General features: G+C 36.0%; 3 protein-coding genes across 12 annotated transcripts in view; all 3 read right to left on the bottom strand.

Moving 5' to 3' along the window:
* Positions 1-760, bottom strand: part of LOC109108133 (zinc finger protein 410-like) — a 12,795-nt gene extending 12,035 nt beyond the window's left edge. The window contains exons 1-3 of one of the 2 annotated variants that reach the window (XM_042746189.1): positions 607-760; positions 161-204; positions 1-38 (exon numbers count right to left, since the gene is read on the bottom strand). The exon at positions 1-38 is cut by the window's left edge and continues 14 nt beyond it. In XM_042746189.1, coding sequence (XP_042602123.1) covers positions 1-19 — 19 coding nt within the window. In that variant the 5' untranslated portion in view covers positions 20-38; positions 161-204; positions 607-760. The remainder of the gene's footprint in view (positions 39-160; positions 205-606) is intronic. The other variant, XM_019121310.2, reaches the window with a different exon arrangement.
* A 4,330-nt stretch (positions 761-5,090) lies between these two features.
* cipcb (CLOCK-interacting pacemaker b) lies at positions 5,091-8,664 on the bottom strand. 2 transcript variants are annotated; one of them, XM_042746684.1, is made up of 5 exons: positions 8,547-8,664; positions 8,195-8,309; positions 6,580-6,707; positions 6,360-6,499; positions 5,091-5,963 (listed from the first exon to the last, which is right to left on the bottom strand). In XM_042746684.1, exons 3-5 carry the CDS (start codon positions 6,686-6,688, stop codon positions 5,271-5,273), a joined length of 942 nt encoding a protein of 313 aa, XP_042602618.1. In that variant the 5' UTR covers positions 6,689-6,707; positions 8,195-8,309; positions 8,547-8,664; the 3' UTR covers positions 5,091-5,270. The 2 variants fall into 2 exon arrangements, with proteins under 2 accessions (XP_042602618.1, XP_042602617.1); XM_042746683.1 differs by lacking the exon at positions 8,195-8,309.
* Positions 8,665-9,285: 621 nt separating this feature from the next.
* pgfa (placental growth factor a) lies at positions 9,286-20,827 on the bottom strand. Of its 8 annotated transcripts, none has more exons than XM_042746675.1 (7): positions 20,536-20,827; positions 18,703-18,736; positions 15,385-15,581; positions 12,393-12,472; positions 12,287-12,316; positions 12,038-12,201; positions 9,286-9,657 (listed from the first exon to the last, which is right to left on the bottom strand). In XM_042746675.1, the coding sequence occupies exons 1-6, from the start codon at positions 20,638-20,640 to the stop codon at positions 12,090-12,092; spliced, it is 558 nt and encodes a 185-aa protein (XP_042602609.1). In that variant the 5' UTR covers positions 20,641-20,827; the 3' UTR covers positions 9,286-9,657; positions 12,038-12,089. The 8 variants fall into 8 exon arrangements, with proteins under 8 accessions (XP_042602609.1, XP_042602614.1, XP_042602616.1 ...); XM_042746680.1 differs by having other exon boundaries at positions 12,038-12,204; positions 12,403-12,472; XM_042746682.1 differs by having other exon boundaries at positions 12,403-12,472.
* Between the last annotated feature and the right edge of the window lie 3,018 nt (positions 20,828-23,845).

Below are 23,845 nucleotides of genomic sequence, written 5' to 3'. Positions count from 1 at the left end.
CAAGTTCATCAGAAAGCATGGGTTCAGCAGAGAGTGACCTGTCCACACACACACACACACACACACACACACACACAGAGAGAGACAGAGAGAGAGAGAGCACGTGAAGATGAAGCACCCCAGCAGTGTGTCACTGAAGATTAACAGACGAGCGTCTCACCAGCGCGCAGCTGCTGTCCATCCTCAGACGCGACGTCATGACGCCTGCGTGACGTCACCGACACATTAGCATACTAATGAGCACAGCCCCAAAACACGCAGTGTACAGTGACAGTAATAAACACACGTGACCCCAGACCCAGTCAAAGTTACATATTCACAAAATCACATATGACTGAATATATAGCGAACGATTTGCATAAACTCTTAAATAATGATGAACAGATCAGAAATGAAGTTAACAAGCTTTTAAATCGTTCACAAACTAACAAACCCCAACTCACACTCTTTATCAACAAGAGGTCTGATATTATCACTAATGAAGGCTTATGAATACGAAGCACTTGTCATAATGAAGCACAGCATTCTCTCACACAATCAAACACCTCACACACGTCTGGATGATGATGTTTATGTCACACACTCGTCTTTATCAGCTCTGTGTACCTTCATCGCGGTGTTCTGGAGCCGCTAGCGGAGCTAAACACAAACACGAAGACAGACGGAGAGCACTTCCGGTTCGCGCGAGGAGGAATGTACTTCTGGGTGAAGAAGGACTCTTGATTCGTGTTATGGTAAATTAGCCAAAAATGAGCTGCTTTTCGTTGAGCGATGCACTTTGTGAATCCGTAAAGTGAATCGTTAAAAGAATCGGTTCAAAAGAACGCGAATCAGGCATCATTAGCGGCTTTCTTCGCTCACGATGCCTGATTCTCTGATTCTTTTGAACCGATTCTTTGAACAGATTCTTTCTGAAAGACAACTTTTTTTTTTTTTTACTTTTTTTTTCTGAATCAGAAAACAATACACATAATTATATTACAGTAATATTTTTTCTTAAATATTCTTTTTAAATTTACAGTAAGATGTTACCAAATTAATTTTAATATAACATTTTATTTTCCATTTTTATTTTAATTATAGTTATTTTTGTATTAATTTAGATTTATGATTTGTTTGTTTTTTTTGCCATTTTTAAAAAAAAAAAAAACTATTTTTTTAATATGTTTATACAATTTTTGCCCCCCCCCCCCCCCATTTTTGCTTATTTTAGAACAAGTTAAAAGTAAATGAAAATCAGAAATATTTCTTTGCCTTTTTTAAAATATTTAATGTGAATTTTATTTATCACGATGTTTTTAGTTTTAAAAGCAAGCATTTGATTTTATTTATATTTGTATTATTTTCATATATTTTTATTTTATTTGTATTGACACTGACACAGAATGGTGCTGAGGAGATTCAGGGACACATTTGACAATTAAAATTATTTTAATAACTTTATGACATAAATGAAAACATTTTACAGTGTATTATTCAGTAAAACATGTCTTAAAAGTTAAAGAGTGGAAAAAAAAGTAACAATGTAAAAAGAACAAAAAACAACAAAGAATCAGTAAATGAACATATAGCCACAGCTTTGGTTTTGTACAGCTGAGAAATGTTTATTCATATCCTGTTTGAAAGATGAACTGAAGATGATCTAGAACATCATGTATTACTGATGATTGTAAGTCAATATAATGCTGGATTAATGTAAGAGCACACAGATGAACAGGATTGAGCGGTTATGACACAAAAAACCATTCACACTTCTGCTGTACTCACACGTCTATCCGTCTGTACTCACAACCACAAATGTGAGGATTATCTACTGAACAGCAAAGAAAAATACAAAAACATCTTCATACACAAAACGGCATATTATTATTATACTTACAAAAGACAGGAATAACAAATATCAGTAATAAGAGCAACAGCCAGAATCAGATGATTGCCTCTCTAAATTCATTGTTTTAGTAGATTATAGTTCAGAATAAGAGGCTCGTCTTTAGCAGACGTCACATTTGAAGCCCTTCTGGCTTTGAAATGATTCAAAAACATTCTTTAATGCTGCTTCATGATGTTTATTGTGCTCTGAATCAAATCTGCAGAGATGATCAGACAGCTAAACACACGGAAAGCTTCATCAAAACTGCTGGCTTATAAAAGGTTTTTGTTTGTTTGTTTGATTGTTTTTACAAAAAAAAAAGCTTAGACTGCCATTAACACACAAGGCAATTAGTGTCAGGAAACACCAACACATGAAAACTATGGAAGCCATGGATTAAAGAAATAAAACGGTTATTGCAACTTTTTATCTTACAACATTTGACTTTTCATATCAGAATTGCAAATTAAGTCTGCACTGTGATATTTAAACTCAGAATTGCAAGATATTTTTTCTTTTTAGAATTGCGAGTAAACATTTCTATCTTTACTGAAACATTATAAACATCTCATAATTCGGACATTTCTTTATAGAAAAGTGAGTTAATATCTTAGTTTTTTAATGTGAGTTATAAATTCTAAATTGCAACTTAATCTCGTTATTTAGACTTTTCTTCTGTGAGTTTATATCTCTATTGCAGGTTATAAACTGTAAATTGCGAGTTAACATTGCAATTCTAAATTTTCATCTCACAATTCTGACTTAACATATAGAAATTCTAAGAAAAGTCTGATTTCTAAGTTAACAACTCGCACTTCAGACTTTTTTCCTCAGAATTGAAAAAAAAAAAAAAACTTTTGTATTTTTTTTTATTCTGTTGTGGAAACAAGCTTCACTAGAAAACAGTCCTATGTCCTAAAACACCTGCCGTTTCTACTCTCGACTGTACTGTATACAGCTGTTAAAGCACATGCATGTGAATCACAAGAACACCCCTAAGAAAAAACCTTCCTGTGCACATGGAATATGTAAGCCATATGACATATGTGCACCTACACATGCAAAACAAGCTCCTGGAATTAAATCAATGATTTATGAGCTAGTGGTAATGAGTAGCTGCCAAAGAAATCTTGAAGAATGAAACTTCATTGAGTAAGGCAAGATGAGAGCTGATAACCGCAGAGAACATTATTCATTATTCATCATCACACAAACAAAGGATCACTGATGTGTTCTTGTCTGACAGACTCGCAGCACTTGTCCAAAATAAGACTGAATGAACTCATCCAACACTCCTCACGATAAAACTGAATCTCTGAGTCACCATAAATGATCACATCGCACAAAAAACGACCCACTGATCTAATAAAACAAAACAATATGGCTATAAAAACAATTCACCTTATAAGTTCTCAATAATACAGATATGGACCCCACAGAACATGAGCCAGTCACATTTCAAATAAAAATCAAGAGAAAGAAAACTGTATTTGAAACTGGAGGCACAGTGTACTGTAAGTGAAATGACATTAAATCAGAAGGCAAGACACTACAGACAAAACCTGGTCGGTTTAAAGCTCTACTTGGCTTTTATCCACCTTATTCTTCAGGTAAAAAATGGGTGCAGACATGTGAAAATGTTATGGGTGTTGCTTCCAGCTATCTTTAGCTGTAAAAAAAAATAAATAAATAAAAAAGTGTAAATAACTATATATTTATATAACACTACTTTAAATAAAACAAGTGGAAAGAAAATAAAACAAAAAACAAACTAAAGATTATTTTACTATAGATTTCAATTAAAGTATATATCTTTAAAAGTTTTTCCTCCACTTCAGCAGCACTTACATACACCAAAACTTAGAGTTTTATTCCTCTCTATATTCTTAAGATTTTTACTGAGGGGTTTGTTCATATAACATTCACACTTATTTATATAACATTTTATTCCTAAAAACATGGCGAAAATGCATATTTATATACTCTTCAAGTTTGTTTCTCCACTTCAGCAGCACTTACATACACCAAAACTTAGAGTTTTATTCCTAACTATATTCTTAAGATTTTTACTGAGGGGTTTGTTCATATATCATTCACCTGGTTTAATTTTTACACTTTATCTATTTGCACTTCTTAATTTTAGGCCATTTTCTCATAATTAGTTTGTTTCTCCACTTTATCACAATTACACACACACACACCTAAACTTACAGTTTTATTCCTCTCTATATTCTGTAATAATATTATGCAAATGTAAACATAACATTTCAAAAAACTTCAATTAATTTAATTGTCTTAATGTATTTTTTAAATTTACCCTGTTCTTCTGTAGTGTCTTGCCTTATTGGTCCTAAAACAGAACAGAAATTTAAATTCTTATTCATTTTTCTTTTGATTTTGGGGTAAAATATGAGCTGGACATTGTGCTTCTCTGAAAGACCAGATTCATTCTGATGCTTTTGTTTTAAGGACAAGATCCTACATAACTTTAATAAAAACACAAAGTCATGTTGGAGAATAGAGGTCAGATGATGGGAAGGGCTGCAGCCTATCCTACTTTTGACAGTCTGCAATGAACCATTTTTCATAATTACTCATAATTGCTATGAGAAATGACACAAAACGGCTGTGCCACATACTTGATCTGTGTTTTTGCATATCGTCTCATTCTGTGATGCACAAAAATACGATCTACCGTAGGTCTTCAGCTAGATCTGACAAAATCTGCTCATGTCTCACATAAAAGAGGCCTAATACTAATGTTTGTTTGAGAGTCCAAATTCATTCACCCAAAACTTTGAAACATAAGGGTTGAAAATGACAGCAGGAGTGTAAAGAGCTTATGCACTGAACTAGGTTAAGGCTGAAGCTTATTAAAGAGTGAACGCACAACCATATGTGTCCCTGCAGCACAGAAACAGTCATAAGTAGCACAGGTATATTTGTAACAATAGACAACGATACATTGTATGGGTCACAATTATACATTTCTCTTTTATGCCAAAAATCATTAGGATATTAAGTAAAGATCATGTTCCATGAAGATATTTAGTAAATTTCATACCGTAAATATATCAAAACTTAATTTTTGATTAGTAATATACATTTGAACAACTTTAAAGGTGATTTTCTCAATATTTAGATTTTTTTGCTCCCTCAGATTCCAGATTTTCGAATAGTTGTATCTTAGACAAATATTGTCCTCCTAACAAACCATACATCAATGGAGAGATGATTTATTCAGTTTTCAGATTTAAAAAAAAAAATCACCCCTTTATGACTGGTTTTGCTCTCCAGGGTCACATATAGTCTGAACAACGCCGCACAACTCTGGCATTGTTTTGACCTTAAGATATAGTCAGAAGTTGCATGTTTATTAAATGCCTCACATATAAATGTCTCACTTCCGTTTCTCTTCGTCTCGCAGCGTCCTGTCTTTCCCTTTGTCCTCCTCTTGCATGCTCGTCTGCAGCTTGCTCCAGGTCGCCGAGTCTCCCGTCTGCAGCGCTTCCATGAACAGGTTGGTGTGTTCGCGCAGGCGATCCAGCTCCGTCTGCGTCCGCCGGTTCTGCCGGATCAACTCTTTTGTGCGCAGCGTGATGTCCAGCAAGCCTGACTTGCTGAGGATGTTGTAAGTGTTGCAGAAGCGCTTTATCTTGTTGTCCGTATCAATGGATTGTGCATTAAATGCCAGCGTCTGCAGGGAGCCGTCTGCGGATTCGGGTCTGCGTTCGGTCGCATGTGACTCGACGGATGCAGGAAGAGCGCTGGGTGATTGCACGCTGGCAGACGAGTCTTTCTGACCGCAAGAGGAAGACGAGCTCTTGACTGATGAAGAGGAGCTGGAACTACCAGCGGAGCTGCTGCTGCTGCTCTTATGAGCCGCATCTCCAGGATGAGGAGCGATTTTGGGGTAGGATTTGAGGATGGGGAGGTACTTTCTGTGCCGACGGCGTTTAGACAGGGGTCCCTTTGGCACCGAGGTGGATTTTTGCGGGACGACGGGTTGAAGGAAGACCACCTGAGGCTGCGGAACCACTTCCACCGCCGGACTGAAGGCCCAGGGCTTCAAAGACGAAGGGTTTTCACCAGACTGCAGATAAAGCATTAAAATAAAATGTTAGGGATTGCTGTTATTATAATTCTAAATAGTATGACTGCATTATGAAGATTGAGTCGTTATTGCATAAAATAAAACAATATTAAATAGTGAAAACAGTCACTTCAGAATATATACGCACACACACACTGAACATTACATACATGCATGCAATCATATGACTACAATATGATTCAAGTAACTTGTTCTGCATTAAACCTCTAGCTAAAGAAAAGTGTCAAAAGTGTCTAAATCTAACATTTGATTATATTTTTATTCAAAATCGCCATCTAAAAAATTAAATCGTGGCAAAACATTAAATTGGAATTCATCTGAAAAATCACAAGGACCCATGAGGACAAAAGCAAACGCAGAAGGTCTGAAGTTCACCTGCTTTAGAACCACATTGTTCATGAAGATCATTGGCGAGAGGCCCTGCAGAGCTCCACCAACCACTGCGGTCAGCTGCGACGATCGTGAGGACGACCGTGACACATCGTCTGTGTCCGTCTGATCCACCGAGCCGCCGTCTGCCGGAAACACACACGTGAACATCATCTCAAACACTTCATTTACCTACAAAAGAGAGTCTAAAGCTCTCCTTACACACCTGAGAAGCCCGAGTCCCTCTCAGACTCCGGCTTGGAGTTTTCCATCCTTTTGTTTTTAAACCTGGCCATGGCTCTCATGTGACCTTCATCCTTCAGCCTCGTGCTCATCCTGTTCCACCGTGTGCGCCTGAAACACCAGACAGCACACTCAGGACAGTTACACTTTTAAAACAGCTTTTCAGTGCAAATATTAATGAAGAATTATTAGACAAACAGGACTTATGTGTTATTATTATCAGGGTTATTACAGTTAACTAAAAATCAAATGAAATAAATTTTACTGAAAGAAAAATAATCAAATATAAAACCTAAAGCCTCTAATAACTAAAATAACTAAACCTAAAACTGAGAAAAGAAGAAATAAAAGAAATACAGAAAAAAGAAAAAACAAAACAAAAAAATAAAATAAAAATGAATTAAAAAACTATACTGGTATATTTTTAAATGATAATAATAATTATAATAAAAGTTGCAAAAGTGAAAACGGATTCAAAATATTAATAAAATCTCAATATTATTTATATATGCTGATGCATCCATGTTACTTATTATGTTTCTATAAATGTAGTTTGTATAAACTAGAATGAACATTAAGTAAAAAAACTGCAGTATTCAAAAAAAAAATGGCATTGTAGTCAAAATATCGATTTTTTTTTACAAAAACTGAATTGATGTTAAGTTAAAGACATACCAATATTTGCATCCAGGGTTGTTACAGTTAACTAAAACAACAACAACTTTCATCACCTGAAATTAAATTGAACTGTTAACGGAAATAAAGTATAAAAATATAAATTTATTTTATTTTCTCTAGCAGTATATCTTTATTCAGTTTAACTTGATGTACTAACATAACTTAAGCTAAAATTCTAATTAATAATAAAAAATTACAAAAACACAAAATTGCTAAAAACTTTAATACACTTAAAACAAAAACAGAAAAAAACTAATAAAAAATATTGCTAATTACTAACAAAAAATAAATAAATAAGATGAAAATAAATAATAAAAACGTCTCATCATACTAAAAGGATTTTTATAATAATATCAAATAAAAAATATAAATAACTCACTACTGAAAAGACAAACACTAAATCTATAAAAAATAATAATATCTAATATTTCATAGAAATGTATCAACTGAAAAAGGTGCAGCACTCACTCTTGAAGAGATGAAACTTTATTGATTAAAATGAGGTTTCGGCCGTTATCAAGGCCTTTATCAACACATACCACATAAAAAAAAAAAAAAAAAAAAAAAAAAAAAAATAAAACCTATATCCAAATTCAATTTCTATCAAATTCAAAATGTATAATAAACAAGCTTTTATTCCTGGTATGAAATCAATATCCTGCCTCATAACAGGAAGTCATATTTTGATTTGAAAACATTTTCCCACAATCTGAAAATGAATCACACTTAAATGATAATCACAAAATATCATCATATTTCCATAAGGATGTACAATTTATCAAAGAGGGAGTGGTCATGATGAAACTTCTAAACTGAATGTGCTCTTTACAGAATATCCAGACATACAACTGTGGCGTGCCAGTCTCAGAGGAATTCACTGAAATATAATATAAATATAACTACAGAGACAAAAACTCAACTGCTGGGTCTCAGGAGGATAGTCTTATCATTGTGTGGGCCGAGCGTCATGACGTCACCGGGTACGGCGTGACCAGCTGACCTACTTGATCTCCAGCAGCTCCAATCAATCGTTACCTGTCAAACATCAGATATCGATGCTTGTCGTAGTAGAAGTACGTTACATTAAAAGAGAAAAGTTTGGTGTCTAAACGTCAGGCTTTCACGCGCACCACATCGCGATACTGGCCAAAGCAAAGCGGCCAGCGCCATTAAACACAGGCCTGCCGTTTAGTGTCCCCTCAGAAGCACGTAAACGTTCACTCGAGCGACATTCGTTCATTCAGAGACCGCGAACGAACGGAAACGACTTACGTGCGTGTGTCGCGATGACCGTGACTTCATCCGGGAACCGGGGACCGCCAGGAGACGATAAAAACACGCTCTATCTGCAGTCCTCCTCGGATATAAAGCGTTAGAACAGCATTGGGACGTTTGACATTAATGAAGCGTTAAAAACGCAAAACACGCTACACGGTGCCGTACACGAGACCTGCGCGCGATTCCCACAAGCCCCGCCCTCAGGGGGACGTTTGACATTAATGAAGCGTTAATAAATTAATATTCATCTTAACGGCTAAATAGAAAGCGTCCGTTAAACTCGCGAGAGCGCGTTCGGTTAATTCTTTCGCTATATTTACGTTGGATTCTTTGACGTGACGCCATCGCTACGGAATGACTTGCGATCTCATCCAATCGGAGGCTACTAAACCGCTCCGACTGGCCAAGCCTGGCGCAGGAGGCGGGGCTTGTCGGAATTCCGCTGCTGCTTTTGTTTAATGGGCTTTCCTTTTATGGAGACTGTGGGCGTTGCTTCATTGTCCACGCGCGCCTCGCATTGGTCAGTGATCCAAGCATTAAAGCTATAAAACGTGACTGTCGCGCGACGTGAGAACATTGTGTTCAACCGAGGAGTGACGAAAAGTCAAATATTCTCCAGTCTCTTGTGTTATATAACACCAATAAAACCTTTGAGAAATGACTTAACAGTCCTCTGTTGTAAATGTACAGGAAATTCACTCACTCCATTCTGATGAAATAAAACAAATAATTTCATTTCTTTAAATAGTGTGAGTTTATTATTTTATAAAATACATTAAGACACATATGGGGATATGAACATGCATTGCATTGTTTTTTGTATTTCTACTGTACATCTCCCAGACTGTGGAGTTAACTGTACAGCAGCACTGAGGTATTTCACATTTGCTCACTGATGATGAGCTCTGTGTCCTTCAGTTCAGCAGCTTTACTGACACTCGTTTCTCAGGGACAGTCTGTGATCCATGCAGTCAGTGTAAACACAGTGTGTGTTGATCTCTAGAAGCCACAGCAGGGTTTGTGCTGATACTCATCCTGATCCTGATCCAGAAGTGATGGTGTGATGAATGGAGACTGTGCCTATCTGCCATAATGATCACCATATCTACAGCAGGGCACACACACACACACACACACACACACACACACACACACACACACACACACACAGACACACACACACACACAGACACACACAGACACACACACACACACACACACACACACACACACACACACACACACACACACACACAAAATGAATGAAGTAATAAATAAATTAAATATTATGAAAATATATAAATATTAAATACATATAATAATAATAATAATAATGAGCATTTTGTATAGAAATAAATCTTTAAAATAGTAAAGGACTACAATGATTAATAATAAATAAAATAAAATAAAATATTTTTATATAAATGGATATAAAAAATATGTCACTACAGACACTCTTGCTGAATATAAATACAATAAAAATATACACATTTAAAAAAAGAAAGTTTATTAAATAAATGGTTTTAATTAATTTGAATAGTTTTCAGTCACTAATAATAATTAAAATTTAATAAAAAAAATTATAATAGGATAATATAGTGAGAGAGAGCACGCGAGAGAGAGATTGAATAAAATTACTAAATTAGAGCTTTAAAGACTGACTTTCAGATACTATTGCTTCCTGTATTGTAATATAAATAAATGCAATTTAAAATATATAAATAATAATAATAATAATAGTAATAATAGTAACAACAACATCAATAATAATAATAATAATTATTATTATTATTATAATTATAATTTTATAATAATAAAATAATAATAATTTAGTATTAAAATACTAAAATGACTAATAATAAATATAATAACAACAACAACAACAACAACAATAATAACATTTATATATATATATATATATATATATATATATATCTATATATATATATAATATTTAATGCCTTTATTAAATGCCTTTAAGGTGTAAAAATTTATTAAGTATTTATATAAGTTAATGCCTTTATTAAATGCCTTTAAAGGGGTCATATGATGCTTTTTTAAAGATCATTATTTTGTGTATTTGGTGTAACAGAATATGTTGACATGCTTTAATGTTCAAAAAACACATTATTTTTCAAATACTGTACATTATTGTAGGTCCTCTATGCCCCTCCTCTCTCAAACGCCTTCTGACAAGCGCAGTCTGCTCTGATTGGCCAGCTGACCCAATGCATTGTGATTGGCCGAACACTGCAAGCACTTGTCAGAAATGTAACGCCCCTTTCCATAATCGCAAGCTTCATCTTTCAGAATAAATGTAAAGACAGTTGATAATGTCCTTAGTTTTATCATCAGTTCAAGCTGAAAGAGGAACAGAGTCTCGTGACAGACACAGTGATGAAGCTCCTATGTGTTTGCAGTACACAAGCCACGGACGGTTAAGACAGCTGACTCCACTGTGTGTCTCTCTCTCTCTCTCTCTCTCACACACACACACACACACACACACACACACACACACACACACACAAGGCACAGTCAATAGCAAATACTTAAACTAACAGCAAAACACACTTACAGTAGCTGATTCAGAAGCGCCAGATTGTCATAGCAAATTCAGAATGACCTCCTCTCCCAGCTTCAAGAAACGGTCGTCCACAGTGCGTTGCTGTTCTGTTGTAAGTAATCTTAAAGATTCCTAAATGCATCTACTTTCAGAAGACCAAATAAAGTGCTTTTGCTTTCGTCTAGATACACACAGCACCTCCCTGACATGACTGCTTCAACACTAACTGTGCTACTGAAACCACACCTTCTTTCTTTGCGTGAACATCTGGGCAGCATAACGCAAATATTTCCACATAGTGATGTAGACATGTGGGGGCGTGTTTGAATGAGCCGTTTTAGGGGGGCGTGGCAGAGTCTTAACTTTGATAAAGAATATCTCTTTGGGTTTGAGACTTTAGTCTTTGTAACTTTGCAGATCTTCTTCATGCACCAAGAGCTTGTAACACTCCAAAGAGAAAGGAAAAACTGAAATCGCATCATATGACCCCTTTAATGTCTACAGACACTAGCTGCTTGTAACGGCGAATATAAATACATTTGCTGTGATGGTCATTATTTCAAATCTATTCTAGCAGATTTTATTTACATCTACTTTTTTGATATATTTGAGTTGAATATACAGTACAGGTGTAACATATTTCACTGAGAATTACTTTTTACTTAATTATTAAAATATTTGACATAAATAGATGGCACATATGTATGTAAAAACAAAACACCTTCATCAAGGTAAAAAAAAAAAAAAGAGATCAACTCCTGAACACAGACACTACTGTAAAGACCGTGTCTTCAGAACAACTAGCAGTTAGCCAAGATATCTTTCACTTTTCTGATTGAAACTGGGGCCAGTCTGCCTTCTTGTAACTGACTTGAAACAGTTATGACCAGTCTTGCAGAAAACAAATTAGACCACTAACTTCTTAGGACTAGTGGTGTATGCATGGGCCCCTGGACACACACACATGAGCACTAATGAGTGAACGTGATGCACTGATGCGAGTGTGTGGCTGACCCCGGCTGCGTCTCAATCCTCATCCGTCCTCCTCTCCGTCTCCTCCTGCGTTTGCCCTTCCGCCTCCTTCTGCTGAGGAAGAGCATTCTGAGCCTTTACTTCTGTCATTTACACATCAATCACTCAATCAATCACTCAATCAATCAGTACTCACTGCTGATTTCTCAGGTGGTGTCGCCTGGGCCTGGATGACAGAAAGTGAGTCAGATAAATAAACAGAAAGCTAGACGAGAGTGAGGGCAGTGACGTGACTGATGTACCTGCACTCACAGCTCTGGTGCTCCAGAAAGGAAAGCAGCACGTACTCTCTGCTCCTCACCGCCGGAGTTATTCTCAACAGCTGATGAAGAACACAGAGCATTCGACATCAAAACATGAAGGAATAGCTCATCCAAATAAATAAATAATAGATATACAGATACATAGATAGATAGATAGATAGATAGATAGATAGATAGATAGATAGAAAAATAAATTATAAGTATTATAAATAAGTTATACAAAAGTTAGAATTTTAGAGAAGACTTTCATGCAGTTTTTTTTTTCCATTTCACAAAAGGTCCGTGAGCTTCAAGCTCCTAAATCACCATAAAAATATCTGTGTTATTTTAGTACAATAATAGTTTTAAATAACAGTTTGATTTTTTAAATTTTATTTAAAGTTTTAAAAATTTAAAAATAAAAAAATATATACTGACTCCGAGTTTTTGAATGGTGTAGTGTATAATGGTGCAAAAACTTTTTATTTCAGATAAATGCTGATCTTTGGATTTTTCATTATCAAAGAATCTAGAAAAAAAATGCACTCAGTTCTATAATAATATAAATCATAATAATAATAATCAGAAATGTTTCTTGAGCAGCAGATCATCATATTAGAATGATTTCTGAAGATCATGTGACACTGAAGACTGGAGTAATGATGCTGAAAATACAGCTGCACATCACAGAAACAAATTACAGTTTAAAATATATATAAATAAAAAGCAGGGATTTTAAATAGTAAAAATATTTCACAATATTGTATGTATATTGTGTCTATATATAATTTACATGTATTTATTAAGCACTGATAAACAACAGCAGTTGACCATAGTGCTGTACAAACAGAATAAAAAGCCAGGAAAAGGGAAAAAATAACAAATAAAATCCAGAAAAATAATAAAGTTTAAAAATCCAAGGTAAGAAAATAGGTTTTCAGCTTAGTTTTAAAATCATAGACTGAATTTGATGCTTTCACAGATAAAGGAAGGTTATTCCATAGCCTCGGCCCAACTATTGCAAACGCACGATCCCCACTTAACTTTAGCCGTGATCTAGGATGAGCCGAAAAGTAGTTTATTGTCAGTCACAGACATCTTGTTGGCTTATTTTCTTTTAATAAGTCAGACAGATAAGAGGGTGCCAGGTCATTTAAGGATTTAAAAACAAATGCCAATAACTTAAAATTCTGTTTTACTAGAACTTAAGCATAAGAAATTTGAAGACATCAAGATCTTATGTCCTCTCAACCTACAAACAGATTTCCTAACCCTTTCATGTCTTTTTGCTTCAGAGGTAGATATATTTGTGTATCATCTGCATAAACATGAAATGACACTCACTGTTTCCTAAAGAAATTACCTAGCAGAAGCATTTACAAAGAAAACAGGGTTGGGGCGAGAATAGACCCTTGGGGAACACCACAAGTCAGAGGAGCAACTGAAGAAACCGTATTTCCGATGCCTACTGAGAAGGTTCTATCACAAATTAAGGATTTAAACCAGCTTATGGCTTGGCATCGAATACCAACACATTGTTCAAGACGTAAAAAATAAGAATGGTGTGGTCAGCTGTATCAAATGCAGCACTCAGGTCCAATAAAACTAGAATAACCGAATCCCCTAAATCAACCGACAACAGAATGTCATGTAACACTCTTAGTAAGGCAGACTCAGTGCTATGATTTTTCATGAAACGTCTCAAAAATATTGTTTGTGTCCAGACATTTTTGTAATTGCAAAAGTACTGATTTCTCTAAAATGTTTGCTATAAAAGGTAATTTAGAGAGAGGTCTGAAATTAGTTAAAACAGTTGTGTCCAAATTGGGCTTTTTCAAGATCGGTCTTACCAAAGCAACGAAAGCTCAGGACAGAGCCAATGAGAAAACTCTTATTTACATATTACAAAATCCATCTCCCAAAACAGTCAAAAATATATTTAAAAAAATGTGTGGAAACAATAACCAAAGAGTAAGCTGTAGCCTTCAGCGTTGTGACTATATCCATTAAACAGGGCATAGTGATTGGCTCAAAGGAATCTAAGAACTCAGTAGTAGTCAAGGAAACACACACATATACATACATACATATATATGTTTACAAATGGTACAAAATGCTGCTGCTCATCTGTTAACAGGGAGCAAGTTAGCAAACTTAAGAGTTAACAAGTGCAAACAAATTATACCAATACTGGCTTCTTTTCATTGGCTTCCTGTTCGTTTTAGAATTGATTTTTAGGTTTTTGTTTATAAGTCATAAAATGGACTGGCACCAAGTTACATTTCTGATTTCATACAGCTGTATGACCCATCGAGAGCACTAAGGTCCGCTGACCGCTTACTTTAACTGAAAAGCAGGGGTGAGCGAGCTTTTGTTGTTGCAGCCCCAAAGCTTTGGAATAACTTGCCTCTAAATGTTAGGCTGGCACAAACATTGCTGTTTTTAAATCCAGTCTTAAAACTTATTTTTATGCTCAGGCATTTAACCCAGCTTGAGAACTGTTTTTATGTATTTGGTTAGTGTTATTGTTTGTTATTTATGTTGTGTGTAAATTTTTTTTACTTCGATTATGCTTGTACAGCAGTTTAGAAAACAATGGTTGTTTTAAAAAAAGTGCTCAATAATAAATAAACCTTGGTTTGATTGGTTCATTTGTTGTTGCCGTTATAAACACAACAAATGCACAATTGAAAATATCTAAATAATAATAAGTGTTTTATTCATTTTTAGTTCTAGTTCATTTAGCACATGAAGTTAAATAAAAAAGAGGAAGGTTCCGGAAATAAAATGTATTTATTTTATTTCAGTCAACATTTTTTTTTAATTAATTACATGCAACTACTTTATGGTTTTAGCTTTAGTTTTCGTGTTCAGAAGTCAGCCGGATGTTTTTGTTGATGTTTAGTGACTATGAACTGCTGTTCATGAAAACAGCTGTGTGAAGATTCTTATCTTCGAGCAGCGTATGTGACTGAGGTGACAGTGTCTGTGCCTGGATGCTGATGTTGTGTGTGCTGGCGGGGAAACAGGACAGTTTGTCATCATTGCAGCATCCGGAGCAGCGCAGCAGTGGCACGCAGCCGGGACTGTAGATGTGCTCCACTCCTCCGGGATACTCCTGCTCCACCTCCACCATCCGCTCCAGAGAACGACACTGACTGCGGCCCCACGCCTCGGGGAACAGCATCACTGAACACACACACACACACACACACACACAAGGAAAAATGTATACACTAATTATGAAACAAAGCAACATACAGTATTTATACTAGACAAGTGTGAAATTAATGAAATTTATATTCTGAACCCTGTGTGGATTAATACAAACTATGAAAGTCAAGTGTTAGGCTGTGTCCTGCTCTCCCCTTACTCTCACTTTTGCCAGACACTTTTAGCCAACATAATCAATTCATAAAATATGTTTTTTTTTTTAAATGTTAGCATGTCCATCAAATAATTACCCCACAAAAAAAAAAAAAAAAAAAAAAAAAAAAAAAAAAAAAAAAACACAGCAAATTAACCATGGTTTTGCAACACTAACCATAGGTTAACCATTGTAGAAAAACGATAAAGATTCACTATACACGGACTGAGATTCCGATTTGAATGAAAAGATCCACAAACCAATCTACTGTAGACAATGATTCTTTAACCATTATATCAGATCTGGACTTCAGAGCGCTAATCACGAATCATTCAATTCTCGAAATGATTCGCGAACCCACTCCAAAGTTCCGAACTGAATCAAATGATTCGCGATAGGAGCTCTGATTGGAGGGCTTCGATACAGTGAATAATTTTGTGTTTAACTAATGGCAGCGGTGGATTCTATTTACACTAAGTGCAAATAGATAATATTCCATTTATTCCATTTACACTGTTAAAATAGCAAGATTTTCTGCTAATTTATACTACTTATTGCAAATAGTGGCAATCTGCACCTCAGTATTGTACACAATTAAAACAGTACGGAATTATAACGTATTTAGTGTAAATTATAATTTCAATTCAAATTATTAAATGGATGCCACCTCATTGGGGCAATAAAGCCCTCCCTACAACCACCCAATACTTTATTTTCAACTGATTATGTCCTTCATTTTTATTTAAAATAAGTGCCTTTCCGATGGGATATGAGATTTAAAAAAAGGGAGAAAAAAAAAAGTTTGTCAGTAGCCGCTTTTCCACTGTCGGGCCAGTGCGAGCCAGTGCTTAAAACGGGCCGGGCGGGGCTAATAGCCTCGGGCCAGTAGCACGAGGCCAGAATAGCGCAGCGTTTCCACAGTCGGGCCTGAAGCTCCGCTGCGCGTCACTAAAACCCGCCCTTTACACGCCTCTCAGGAACAACGTCATGCAACCCCATCATTTCTCCAACAAAGAGAAGTTATAAGAAAACTAGGAAATAAGTCACTGGAACTAGCGCGATCACAAAACGAACATGATAACAGCGGCCTTTATTTGCATGCTTTGTTAAATATTCAAATTCAAAAGCATCGATGTTTTAGTATTAGTGATACATTGAGCATAATGAATCAATTTATCAGGACTCAAAATTAATCACACAGAAATAAATGTATTTTTATTTTATTTATTTATTTTTAACGCTTATGAAAATAGCCTGCTTATTCAGTCGAGACCGTTTCTGTTTATTTGAAGCCACAGTAGCCTATATACGTCACATTTAGAATGAATGATAATAACTCTATTTTTATAAAACCTGCCGAACAAAAATCATTATTATATTTTGATGACATGCTACGCGGAGCTAAACTCTCGAGACGAGACTTATGACAGGTAAAATATGTTACTAAATAAATACACAATTGTGATAGAGAATAAGAAGCTGACGTTTGATTTCTCCAAGTGGTTGCATTTACCATGTTTATTATGGCAACGTTAATGTTTAGCGTGCATAGTCTTTTACATCGCTTATAAATATTTCTGCCTTTTATGATGATTATATAATCCACATCGGATCGCGTTGTTTTAAACACTCGCTGCTGACTGAAAGTGAGTTTTTAGCTCAGCTTACTTTAAAAAGTTTTTAATGTTGATGGTATAGCTGTTATTTTTCTGAAATGATCCGCGGCTCTGACGCTCTCCAGACGCGAAGAAACTCCGCCTTTGTTCATAACCACTCCTCTAGCCCCAGCTGGACCACTTTGGCCCAAGGTTTTCGTCGGGCCAAAAAACCCTGGCCGTTGGCCCCGAGGAAGCCCCGACGAGGCACGATCAAGCCCCGGAAGTGACAGTGGAAACGCGACTGGCCCTGGCACGCACTAGCACGCCCGCTTTAAGCCCGACAGTGGAAACGCAGCTATTGGTGATTTCGAACTCGGGTCGATCGTGTCAAAAAGCACATTACCATCTATGCCACTGAAGGTGTGTACTAAGTATCTTTTTTCAGTGTTGACTGTCCTAATCACACAATGGTGGGCGGAGTTGGTGTAAATAGACTCTATTTACTATGAACTAATTCTGTGTTCTGATGAGCTCTGTTTCAAAGATGTACTTTTCTAGAGTATTTTTTCAACTTCTCAGGTAATATCAATGGTGTGAAATATTTCAGATGTGGCCAAAATGACAACAACAGTTACATATAGGCCTATTTAATTGTTTGATAAAAAATTATTGCTATAGAGACAATTTAGTAGTCGCTGGATATTGGTAGGAACATGTCAACCCTTATGAAAATTAACCAATTGTAGTAAAAGTGTAGTAACCATGATTTTTGGCATATTGATTACCATTTGTGTAACCAGTTTGAGTACTACAAATACCATGTTTAAACTATGGTTAGTCTAACAAAACCATGGTTCATTTTGGCTAAAGTAATGATGGTTTTTGGTTTTATTTGTAGTAAATATATGTAGCATCGATAAATGAGAAAAAAAAACAAAAAAACACCCACACCCACAACTAAAAACGCATAATAAATAAAATCCTCAAAATAAATAAAGGAGAACTGAATCATCAACTCTGGACTTCAAGATCCATTTTCCTTGAGAAGCTCAATTAAAACCATAAAGAGACCAGAAAATTAATGTATTGCAATGATTAAATCTCCCATTCAGAAAGACACTTGCTTCATTCCTGAATGAATCCGCTGTTTGAACAAATCGATAGAATGAAAGGTTAAGTGACTAAGACTTAATGCCACCTACTGGCCACAATGCCACCTACTAGTTATCTATATAGTATTATTTGTTATTTAAATCAATTTGTATATCCAAAACTTCATATTTAAAACATTCTCGTAACATTGTTAATATGAATTTATTTGCATTCATGCCACCTATAATCTTACCTTTGGAGTGGGAATTGCCCAGAATGGTTAAAACCTGTTTAAAAGAAAAAGGATAATTGATAATAATAAACAAGCAACTTTATTTGTATAGCACATTTCATACAAGTGCAACTCAAATCACACACACACACACAAAAAAAAAAAAAAATCTGAAAAAAAAAGCTGAAATGCATCTTTGTATTAAATGAAAAAGAAAAAAAAGCAACTGTTTGTACCCAAATACTTGAAAGAAAATGCAGTTAAGCTCAGCTTTTGTTTTTAAATAAGTCATTCCGGCTCAACAAGACCGTATTTACTCCAATACAGATTTTGTTGTTGTTGAAATATTACAATATAAAACAGCTGTTTTCTGTGTGAATCTCTGTTAAAGTATAATTTATTTCTGTGATGTGCAGCTGTATTTTCAGCATCATTACTCCATTCTTCAGTGTCACATGATCTTCAGAAATCATTCTAATATGATGATTTGCTGCTCGAGAAACATTTCTGATTATTATCAATGTTGAAAACAGTTATGCTGCACAATATTTTTGTGGAAACTGTGATACACTACCATTCAATAATTTGGGGTCAGTAAGAAATTAACACTTATTAATCTCTGGTGCATTAAATTGATCAAAAGTTTGTAAATGTAACATTTATAATGTAACAAAAGATTTCTATTTCAGAAAAATGCTGTTCTTTTGAACTTTCCATTCAAAGAATCCCCCAAAAATGGAATGCATCACAGTTTCCACAAAATAATTGGGCAGCACAAGTGTTCTCGACTGTTGTCTTGTGTGTCTCACGGCTATTAGCCATTCAATCTTGTCTATTTTCATACGGCACTAAAACTGGGTCTGTCATCACGGTAACAGGCTCGAACCCGGAGCATCTTGCAGTACGGAACGTTTGCTTTTATTTAGTGTCCGCAGACACACGGACTCGGGGACAGGCACGTCTCTGCACATCCACACAAGACGAGAATGAGATTCTCCCATTGTGTCTGTGCTCTGAACCGAGCCTGACTGAAGGGCCCTGGATGCTCGTCAGTGGGCCAGTCCTGGCTCCCACCCATCGTCAGGGCCGTTTGTACGCCTACACACAGGAGCTGTACATTAATTAGAGCGCACAGGGTCTCAGATCTCCATAAGAGTGGGACTAACTTTAGCCAGGAGACGTGCAGCTCTGCCACCATTGCAATGAGGCTTTCATCACATTCCAAACACGTATGAAACACAAGAGGAGAAATACATATTGAAAACTGAATCATCTTCATGCAACTCTTTTCCACACAAAGACCACAGCTGTCAAACAACACCATAAAATCATCTCAGATCTTCATTCCACTTTAGTTCAAATTAGTGTCACTTTTCTTTGTTTAAAAAAAAAAAAAAACACCACACACCCAACCCTTAAACAACCAAAACTGCTTTTTCTGGTAAGAAAAATAATCTTAATCGAAGGGGCTAAACAAGATAGTTTTTCTTGCCCCACTGGCAGATATTTTTGCTTATTTTAAGGAAAAACTAACAAAATATTGAATCTTAAGTAATTTTACTTGTACAGAAAATTAATCTTGATTCAAGAATTAATATATTTATACTAGTAAACAAGACAAAAATACTAAGAAACCTTTTTTTTTTTTTTGCAGTGTAAATACCAGTTGCTTTTGTTATCTATATTAACTTAGCACTAACAAGAATAAAACTGGAGTAGTTACAATTAATTGCATTAATTAGAATGACAGGAACACTATTTAATGCGTCACATTAACTGATTTCTAAACCAGTGACTTGAATAACTGCAGTAACGGTTTACAGTGGTAAACTTGTAAGGAACTCATAAAGTTACCTGTACAAGAGGAATGTAGAGCAGAATCACAGTCAGCTGCGACACACGGATGAATCTCTTCATGTTGAAAGTGAACCGGAGCCGCTGTCCATCCACTGCACACATGCACTCTCTCCAGAGCCCACTGCATTTTAATTCATCAACCACTGAACAGCCATTCAGTCAGGTGGTGCTCGAATAATCCAAGTAGCTCCTTAAAATAATCTAAAGGTGTCAAAAGAAATCAGAAGAAACGTTTCCCTTTTGGTAATGGGCTCAGTGTTGTTTGTTCACAGTGAACAGCCCACCCTCTGTGCTCCTCCCCTATACTGGCCCACCACATGAGCAGTGCCGCATAATTGGGTCAACAGTGCATGCACTGCTTTGGCTGTTTCACTATGATGACTGACAGGTGCTTTATGTTCCACTTGCCTCCCTTTCAAACTCCAGAAGCTAGAACATTGCCATATTGTGGCATAAGTTTGGCAAATTTCACAAAAAAAAAAAAAAAAAACCACACACAACACACAACTGCAGCATACACCATTAACCCTAATTCAGAATGAGATACACCACTGAACACATTTAACATACTGGACCATATAAACTTCTGTTTTTGGGAACTTATGTAACACTACAATACAGTGACACTAATATGCATTAAATAATGCTTAACTAATCATGAGTTAATGTATAACTCATGAAGAACTAAACCATTTATAACTGCATCAGCAACAAATGAACCTTCTAAAGGAGTCATAGATTAATCAATAAATTATTAGCTAAATGTGTCAATGTTTTAATTCCCTAAAAACATTAACTAATGAAGTAAATTTGCATGTTAATTACCACAATGGTTCGATGCCATGCCTTTCAACTTCCAGTTGTCTGCTTTAAGCATTAGCTAATGACTTGCAAAGGCATCATGTTAAGACTTGAGGCATCTGACTAATTCAAAATCCATAACCACAGTGGCATTACTTAGTTAAAACGTTTTCTACATATATTTACGCTTTGATTTGAAAGAAAACAGTGCATCCTTGTGTCACGGCTGACACAGAAGAGCGTAAGCTGCCTGTGTACAGCCCAGATTTGCCAAAATGGTGCTATGCGGATTTGGAGAGACACAGGAGACAAATTGTTGAATAAAGTCGTTATTTTTGTTTTATTTGCATTAAAAAAGTTTTTGTCACCTCATAACGTTACAGTTAAACCACTGATGGCAGATGAACTATTCTGATGATGTCTTTTATACTTTTCTGGACCTTGACAGTTTAAGTTACTTGGCAGTCTATGGGACAGTCACAAGCCTCTTGATTTTCATCCAAAATATCTTAAAATGTGTTCCGAAGACGAAGGAAGCGTTTACGGGTTTGGAACGACATGAGGGTAAGTGATTAATGACAATATTCATTTTGGGGTGGAGTATCCCTTTAATAGTTCTGTGCCTCAACAAGTAAAGTCATAACATGATGCCTTTGCAAGTCATTACCTAAATGATTAAAGCTGACTATTGGAAGTTGAAAGACATGGTTTCAACCCATTATGGTAATTAACATGAATTTACATCATTAGTTAAGATATGTTATTAGGGAATTAATACATTGACACATTTGCGACCCTGGAGCACAAAAATAGTCTTAAGTCGCTTGGGCATATTTTTAGCAATATATATATATATATATATATATATATATAAAAAATAAAAATAAAAAAACCCCACAACAACACACTGTATGGGTCAAAAATATCCATTTTTCTTTTAGGGCAAAAATAGTTGTATCTCAGCCAAATATTGTCCTATAACAAACCATACATCAATGGAAAGATTATTTATTCAGCTTTCAGCTGTATAAATCTCAATTAAAAAAAAAAAAAAAAACCCACACACACACCCTTACGACTGGTTTTGTAGTCCGGGGACACATTTAACTACAGTAATAACTTGATTACTTAATCTGATGCATATAGAATGTTCATTAGTTGCTGATGCAGTAATTATTAAATGGCTTAGTTCTTCATGAGTAACACATTAACTCAAATGATGCTTAACTAATGCATAGAATTCTAAGGCATGTGCACCCGTATCAGGGTTACCAAACTTACTTGCAACTTAACCCTGTAAGGCCCACTGTTATATTACAACATCAGTTTTAACTTGACTAAAATGCTTCTCGTGATTTATACTCCAAGACCATTTACACAACCAATAGATCCTATTGTTTAGCCTTGCAATGCTATTGCATTTACATTTATGCATTTAGCAGACTGTTTTATCCAAAGCGATTTACAGTGCATGTAGGCTAACACTTTTTTTTACCTAACATGTGTTCCCTGGGAATTGAAAACCACAACCTTTGCACTGCTAACACAATGCTCTACCTTTTTGATAACTTTGATTTAAGATTACATTAGCACAATTTGTTAGTTTTGAAAGTCTCCTAAAGTTTAAACAAACTGAATCTTCAGGGTCTCTAGAAAATCCTGAGAACCCAAACAGGCCCAAGAGTTGTTAAACCAAACTATTGAAGGTAGATTTGTAGCTACCTGGGAGTCAGCTGACCCTTGCATAAACCAAAAACATTGGACCAACATCAGGTTGGGTAGCTCTGCATAAAATACTCAGTTTAAAGTCGTAGTTTATTACAAGACTGCTCATAGAATCAGTCTTCTCCACTAGAAACTACACTAGTGGCAGTCTTCACAGCAAGATTTCTTCCTAAAGGGGGAGAGAGAGAGAGAGAGACAGCCCACAACTAGTAGTGAGATTAAGTAAAATTGCAATGTTACAGCAAGAACTTACTATTCCTGGTGCAGCTTTGCTCAGAGGGAAGAGGGATGGCACACCTCTGTACCGCAGTGGAAGATCTGAGAAGCAAACGCACCCATTACAAAACATCAAGAGGCTGAGTGTAAAACTGGTAAAGTGGGGAACAATACCGTTTCCTGCAGAGCAGCCAGTGAGGCTGGATCTACAAATGTGAACATCTTCACAACAAAGCGCTTGTAGTGGGTTGGGAACTGAAGACCAGATGATCCAGTCACTGGAACCAGTGTGGTCAGGTAACGGTCATCCTGGTAAGGGCATCTGAAGACAAAGGTGAAGGTTGGAAAGTGTCTCCCAGCAGACTAACTGGATAAAGATTGGCTGTACACTCACCCATTGATCAGAAGGTCCCACTGGGGGAGACTGAGTGGACTGGGGGTTGAAGTTGCCCAACAATGTCCCAGCATCAGGGCAATGTTGGGGACGACCCTCTCTATAATGCGCACCTCAACATACACAGGCTCCCGCAGGACTTTTGTGACGAGATAATCAGTATCACTGTAG

Source organism: Cyprinus carpio, chromosome B20 (genome assembly GCF_018340385.1).
Source record: "Cyprinus carpio isolate SPL01 chromosome B20, ASM1834038v1, whole genome shotgun sequence".
In the NCBI taxonomy this organism is placed as follows: domain Eukaryota; kingdom Metazoa; phylum Chordata; class Actinopteri; order Cypriniformes; family Cyprinidae; genus Cyprinus; species Cyprinus carpio.
This window is presented reverse-complemented; position numbering and strand designations above follow the sequence as displayed.

Coding starts and splice junctions, on each gene's coding strand:
- cipcb (XM_042746684.1), bottom strand. CDS start 6,688: ATGAGCACGAGGCTGAAGGATGAAGGTCACATGAGAGCCATGGCCAGG. Junction 6,500..6,579: donor GAGGGACTCGGGCTTCTCAG/GTGTGTAAGGAG, acceptor TGTTTCCGGCAG/ACGGCGGCTCGGTGGATCAG. Junction 5,964..6,359: donor ACAATGTGGTTCTAAAGCAG/GTGAACTTCAGA, acceptor CTTTATCTGCAG/TCTGGTGAAAACCCTTCGTC.
- pgfa (XM_042746674.1), bottom strand. CDS start 20,640: ATGTGTGCAGTGGATGGACAGCGGCTCCGGTTCACTTTCAACATGAAG. Junction 18,737..20,535: donor TCTACATTCCTCTTGTACAG/GTAACTTTATGA, acceptor TCTTTTAAACAG/GTTTTAACCATTCTGGGCAA. Junction 12,473..15,384: donor CACACAACATCAGCATCCAG/GCACAGACACTG, acceptor GTTCTTCATCAG/CTGTTGAGAATAACTCCGGC.